The 6,839-nt window shown below is 37.3% G+C and overlaps 1 protein-coding gene across 1 annotated transcript; it reads right to left on the bottom strand.

Moving 5' to 3' along the window:
• Positions 1–2,647: 2,647 nt before the first annotated feature.
• On the bottom strand, positions 2,648–5,167 carry LOC113325989 (polyphenol oxidase, chloroplastic-like). Its single transcript, XM_026573809.1, has 2 exons — positions 3,680–5,167; positions 2,648–3,551 (listed from the first exon to the last, which is right to left on the bottom strand). Exons 1-2 carry the CDS (start codon positions 4,904–4,906, stop codon positions 2,973–2,975), a joined length of 1,806 nt encoding a protein of 601 aa, XP_026429594.1. The 5' UTR covers positions 4,907–5,167; the 3' UTR covers positions 2,648–2,972.
• Between the last annotated feature and the right edge of the window lie 1,672 nt (positions 5,168–6,839).

Here is a 6,839-nt window from a genome sequence, read left to right as displayed (position 1 = left end):
GCTCTTAGAGCTAGCACTATAGTGCTAGCTATCCCTTCCATATCCCTCAAATGTAGGGAAGGGATGGCACATGAAAGGCAATCTTGCTATGGTGTCCTCTCATCCCTTCCCTACCCGAGACGCGTACTCAGTACCCGTATGAATAATTCCAAACGCGTACTCAGTACTCATATAAGTCAAATCGTTGACTTGACCAAAAAACGAGTACTGAGTATGTGTTTCATAGGTTTAAGAACACAGAAGCAGAGCTAGTCGACCATTATTGTTTTCTTCATCCTTCTTCCCTATTTCTCTCCTCCTCAACACTTTCGATTTGAAGACCTTGTTGTGTGATTTTGGAGCTCAAATTGAATGGTTTGTTCATTACCAACTGGTGAAGCATTTACCTTCTTTAAATCAAATAAGGTGTTGTGTATGAATGAATTTTGATATGGATATGTTTTTTATTGATATGGATATGGTATTGTTTTTGATGATTTAGTATTGATGAATAATTAAATTATTGAGGAATAATTAAATGAATATGGATATGGTATTGTTATTGATGATTTAGGATTGTCGTAATTTAGTAGACAATGTGGCTGATTTTTGTTGTTGGTATTTGTAAAATACATCCATTGTAGATTTTTGAATAAAATGGATTGTTTTGTGATGATTTATGTGTACTTGTGTGCCATATATGGACTCGGATGGATTTCAACGACTTATGGAAGATAGATTACCGGTTTCTTCAATAGAACATATTGATCATAAATTGAAAATCCTTGGTACGACAGTGAGTAGTTCGGAATCGTTGAGACATTGAAGTAGTATAAGTCCAATTCATGAAATGTATACCTCAATTTCTAGGTTTCCAACTGCTAAACAGATTTTAGACAACTGTGGGTTCGGTTCCATTTTCAATGTACAAAATCCAAAACTACAAAATAATGGCCTAACTACCGGTATATTTGAAAATCGTGGCATACCACCAATACATTTCACTTCCCTGGTTTTTTCTTTTGTTGTTGCTACATAGAAAAGATGAAGATTTTCTAGGGTATTAATTTGCAGAGATGATGTGAAACAAGAAACGATGCCGCTACTGTTGAAGTTCTTCGTCTCCATCTTTTATTTTTCGTTTTCGTCAACTGTTGATATGAAACAAGCAACAAGATGATAAAGATGACGGAGAAACAAGAAGAAAACGATGACGACGATTTCATGGATCCGCTGCTGCTTTGGATGTATTTTTTTGATTTTGATGTTGAAAATCTAGATCTTGATTTTGCTGCTCGTGTTAAAGATGAAGTTCTGCTGCTGTTAAAGACGATGATGTTTGCTGCTGCTGTTGAAGATGACGAAGATGATGCTACTGCAGTTCATTCCAGAAATGAACTCTGTTTTTTTTTTAAGTTATTATATGGAATTCATTTCTGGAATGAACTCTGTTTTTTTTAGGTTTTTATATGGAGTTCATTTCTGGAATGAACTCTGTTTTTTTAGGTTTTTATATGGAGTTCATTTCTGGAATGAACTCTGGTATTTTTGAGATTTTATATGGAGTTCATTTCTGGAATGAACTCTGTTTTTTTTAGGTTTTTATATGGAGTTCATATTCTGGAAAGAACTCTGGTTTATATGTTTTCTGAAAAAATAAGTAGAAATCAACAGGAGTTCATTTTGACGAATGAACTGCTACAAGAAAATAAGTAAAAATTAACACGGAAGGTTAATTTTGTCTGTTTTATACTCCCTCCGTACCACATATATAGGCACAGGGACCAATTCTCTTAGATTAAGAAACTTTTATTGATTTTATACATTTCTATGCTTTTTCCTGTTTTACCCTTAATTATATTTCCAATGTTAGAGACATATACTCAATGTGATGATTCCCAAGCAAAATAAATAGGGGTAATATAAGTAAAAAGCGTTATGAAATTTGGACTTCGCCTATATAGTGGTACAAGGAAAAATGGAAATTCCGCCTATATAATAGGTACGGAGGGAGTATTTTTTAAATTATTATGGACCAAACAATAAAGGCGTTTTCCCAAAGGACTAAACAGAGATGGGACCACCTAAAAAAAACCAAACGATATTTTTCCCATGTCGATTAAAAGGAAATAAAGGAAAGTTTAGAAGATAAATGAAACTTTTAGGAAAAAATGAAACTTTACAATAAAAGTAACTCTTATTTTTTTCCTCAGTAGTGAGAAACCAATGTAATCTAGATTGGGAGTGAGGCACCAAGGGGACTGGATCTTGAGAGGTTTTTTAGTGATATCCTTGTAAAATTGATATAGGGTGAAATCATCTCGTCGTCTCATTTCTATTTTCAAATCTTGCTTGTGCTTAAGCCATTTGTTCAAAGAAAAGAGAAATATCATCAGGAAGCGTATATCTCATTTAGTTGATCAAGGAAAAAAGAAAGGAAAAATGTTTCCAAGTTGGATACCCGATCTCAATCCAACACTCAGAGGCGTGGATCTCACCTTTCTTTGAGGAGCAAATGGGAAGCAGAGAACTGCCATTAGTGTAGGGGGCCATAAAAGTTGGTGGGCATTATTAAAACCAATGGAAACTTGAATTGTATCTAGGAATAATGCAAATATTCTGTCGAGATTATGCCTATAGTATTTCTCTAATTTGAGTACAGATACAGTAAAAGTCAAAAAACAAATTTTCAATTCAATTATAGATGGGCGTAAGAGATTAAACAATTAAGATTAAAATGCATTTAGTATCAAGGTAACACTATTCCGGTTAAGAACCAGAAGTGTTAGTTGATCATGTAAATGCACCTTAGCTTACTTTATTATGAACTCATAAATCAGTAATCCAGATAGCTACCACAGCAAACCCACATCATGATTCAAAAATAAGAAAATTAGCAAAGACACGAAATTGAAATCGGGAAACACAAGTCCCTATTAAGTACCAACTCGGGACTAATACTGATAACGAGATGTCGCAAGGCATGTTGCAGTTTACTCATCATCGTCAACATCCACCAAACGGATCTGAACTCCACCAACAATAACCTCACCACTTCGAGGAATCAAACTCACAACCAATTTCTCTGAGCTTTCAGCATCAATTTCTTCAAGTAAAGTACTGATACCCAATTCCAAACTTGAGGTGTGAGTATGAACTGCACCATTAGATGATCCATGATGAGCATGAGGAACTTTCACAAAACTACCAGCTAATTCTCCGTTATGGGGACCGGCTAGTCCTGCAATTGGTTTTGTCACGTAAACATCGAACCTTGCTGTTGACCCGTGTGGAATCTGTATTCCATCCACGAATAAAACTTCAACTGCATCTGCTTTCTCATTTTTGGTCCTTGATGTCTTTGGCCTTTGCACTAGCACTTGGATTGGCTCTGTTAAGTTTGTTGGGCTTGATCCAAACTCGGAAACTGGTTTTAGTTTCAGTGAGTCACCTGCGCTCCTTGTCTGTGCTGCATTCTGGAGTTTCTTGTACTTTCGACGAATTGTTGTCCATGCAAGGGGTTCTGGAGCGTAACTATATCTCAGGCTCTCCGGGGTTAGACAATCCTTCACCTGCACGGATGTATAATGTAAGAGTCGGGCCTTATAACACGCTAATTTCAAGTATATATGAATTTGAATAATGATCGGCCACAATTATAACCTATTATGATGAGAGGGTGTAATCGAGAATGACCTACCTTAACCTTGACAACTTGGCGATTCTCATCATAGAAGATGAAAGCTGATTCGAGCCAATCAGGATCTCTGAACTCAACTTTCTGTCCACGGAGTTTGCTATAGATATCCCACATACGACCCATATTACCATGGTGACCGTAAAACACAGGATCCTTACCGGCAGTGGCGAAGTTTCCCATATTATGGTAAGGGGTTTGAAGAGGTCCAACCCATTGATGAAAAACGTTGTGCAAAGCCTCATTCCTCCCTTGTGCTTCAGCAGGCTTCTCTCCACCCCTTTGTGCTTTCCCCATGAAAAGCGCTGGTAGTTGCAACGTTTCTTTGAATATACTATCAATCTCAGCTAAGTTCCGAATTTCAGTTTCAGCAATTTGTTGAGAATTTTCTTTGGGATTAGGTGCATCCGATGTTATATCATACTTGTAATCGATCATCGACGTATAATGTTCTTTGTTCCGAGTTCCATCATAAAGAGGTGAGTTAACATTCTGGTACATCTTCGGCAAGTACATCCCTTTAGGAGTATCCCAGTTCCAGAAAGGGATAGCAAAAGTATCATCACCAATGAGTTTCCCAAGAATTCTCTCCCAGAAGTAGAGGTAGTAACGATGCCATGGAAGGAAAAACCAACTTCCATGAATTTGAAGCAGAGTGTTTGAATTCAACTGATTAAAAGCTCCATTACAGAAAGTGCAGTGAATGGTGGCTTGCTGACCGAAACTCCACGGATCGTCCTTTGGTAATGCTTTCATCGCAGCAATGGCTTTTTCGAATTTCGCAATGTCATCAGAATTATATTTGTGGGCAGCTTTGCGGACTCGTAATGGCTCTGAAGATGATGGTGGTTTGAAATCGACGATGTTGGCTGAGGAATAAGGTGGACAGCAGTTAATTTTTTGTTTGGTTTCATCATCGGTTGCGGATGGTTTGCTGGGATCACAAGTTGCCAAGTCAGGCGGTACCATTGGAGCTCCAATTGCATTGTTGGCAATAGTAGCAGTGGCTCCATGCACTACTCCCAACCCTAAGAGCACATTTCTCCTATCAATGCCGCCATTGTGAGTAGGTTCTTGATTTTGGTTGTGGTTGAGCTCACAAGAGGTGTATGGTGTGCGGTTTGAAAGGCGAACAGATCCGCAATTGTTTGTTTTGGACGACCTACGGAGAGGGTTTCCAGAAACGGTGGAATTGGAGATTGTGGTGGTGGCTAAGTGGGAGAGAGACATCGGAAATGATTTCAGTAGAACTGGATTGAGTTGTGGGATGATGGAATCGAAAATGGTATATAGCTAGCTGAATGACCGCTCGTTAACAGCATTGTCTGATGTGGCTGATAGAGTGTCTTTTTATTCTTCCCACGTCACTTAAAACCAAAATGCTTCTGATTTTTTTTTGGTTTTGTCGCAATCATGCACCCTCACATAATCGATTGATTTTATGAAACATGAATTAACTAGATAACCTAGGTGTTATTGAACATAAATTGAAAACTCTTCCTGCCGTGAGATATTCATCAAATTTAACATCATGAACAACAAGCAAACCTTTGTTCGTCTTTTATTTGATTCTCATCTCCTCCCAAAATCTTCCGTCTTCATTACTGATTATTTTTTCCACAAAACCACAATATTTTATTGTTTATGGTCGTCCAAAACATCTAAATCATCTTGATTGAGATAGTTATAAAAATCTATAAAAGTAAAAATCAATATGAAAAAACCTTTGATCCCGGTCAGAATGACTAATTGCTGACAACCTTTGATCTATCTACAAAAATATTTCTAAACCTAATTAATTGGTCATTTAGCATTGTTCATTAACAATAATCCTCAAAAAATAACAAATTTAAGACAAGGAATCTCACGGGCCATGAAAGACCTTCTGATATTAGCGAGTCCTAGAAATCTGATCTAGGATTTCAAACGATTTGTTTACTTGTAACCATACTATCTCGGTTGTTATATGTTTAGTATTTTAAACGTTTATCTATAAAAATTTTTTTGAAGAAGAACTATATTCTTCTCTTCGGAAGAAGAAGAAGAGCAAAAGAAGATCGAAAATTTAGTTTTAGTTTTTATAATTATTATGACGTGTTGTAGCATTAGATTCCTCTCTCCACCAAGTCGTTGCCACGTCAGAAAACGTTGTCAACCAGCTGTTACAGCGTCAAGTAGCAGGATTGATGATGGAATATACGATGGCTAGTGTGTTTATTTATATAAACGATGAGGTGAAAAATAGGGTGATGAATAGCCATAAGAATTATACACCGAAATGTCCCATCTTCGTAGTTTAAGGACATTTCGGTCCTCTTCGTAGTTTAAGGACATTTCGGTCCCAATGCAAGTTTAAGGACATTGCGGTCCCATCTTCGTAGTTTTAGAACATTTCGGTTCCATCTTCGTAGTTTAAGGACGTTTCGGTCCTCTCTTCATAGTTTAAGGACATTGCGGTCCCAATGCAAGTTTAAGGACATTGCGGTCCCATCTTCGTAGTTTTAGAACATTTCGGTTCCATCTTCGTAGTTTAAGGACGTTTCGGTCCTCTCTTCGTAGTTTAAGGACATTGCGGTCCCATCTTCGTAGTTTTAGAACATTTCGGTTCCCTTCGTAGAATACTTCTTGTACTCTTGGTTTCTTGGTTTCTTCGATAGAATACTTTTTGTACTCTCTCGACAACTCATAGGATTTCAACCTATTATTGTTGTTCTTTTTCTCATCACCTCTTGGTGATTGTTTTGTTCTCTTTTTTTTTTTTCTTTCTTCACAACATGAATGTTGTTTCTTCTTCTCTTATTCCAGTCACGCTATTTTTGCGAAACCTTCACACTTCTTTGTTCTTCAAGATTCTCTCACAATCTTGTCGTCTTTACAAAGTCTGCCACACTTTGTAGGATCTCCAAGTTTCTGCCACAAACTCTTCAACCACACTTCACTTCTTCCAACATGTTTAACAGCTTTCTGCAATACCTCTGACAGAACTGTCACACTTGCTTCCGTTACGCTTCTGTAACGATTCTTCTTTGTAACACCCAAACTGTTACAAATTTTCAATAACACTTTCTTTCTTTCCTTTTTTTTTTTTTTTTTTTTAAACGGACCTTGTGACCATCTAGGGCAGTAATGGTACGTCCCTGGTCTTGACCACAGACTCCTTCTC

This window comes from Papaver somniferum, unplaced genomic scaffold (assembly GCF_003573695.1).
Source record: "Papaver somniferum cultivar HN1 unplaced genomic scaffold, ASM357369v1 unplaced-scaffold_10, whole genome shotgun sequence".
Lineage (NCBI taxonomy): Eukaryota > Viridiplantae > Streptophyta > Magnoliopsida > Ranunculales > Papaveraceae > Papaver > Papaver somniferum.
The sequence above is the reverse complement of the archived record's forward strand: the minus strand, read 5'-3'. Positions and strand labels throughout refer to the sequence as shown.

What these genes read in the sequence shown, in the direction of transcription:
- LOC113325989 (XM_026573809.1), bottom strand. Translation starts at nt 4,906, where the DNA reads ATGTCTCTCTCCCACTTAGCCACCACCACAATCTCCAATTCCACCGTT. An exon ending in GCCAAGTTGTCAAGGTTAAG is followed by an intron (nt 3,552 to 3,679) that starts GTAGGTCATTCT and finishes ACATCCGTGCAG; the next exon opens with GTGAAGGATTGTCTAACCCC.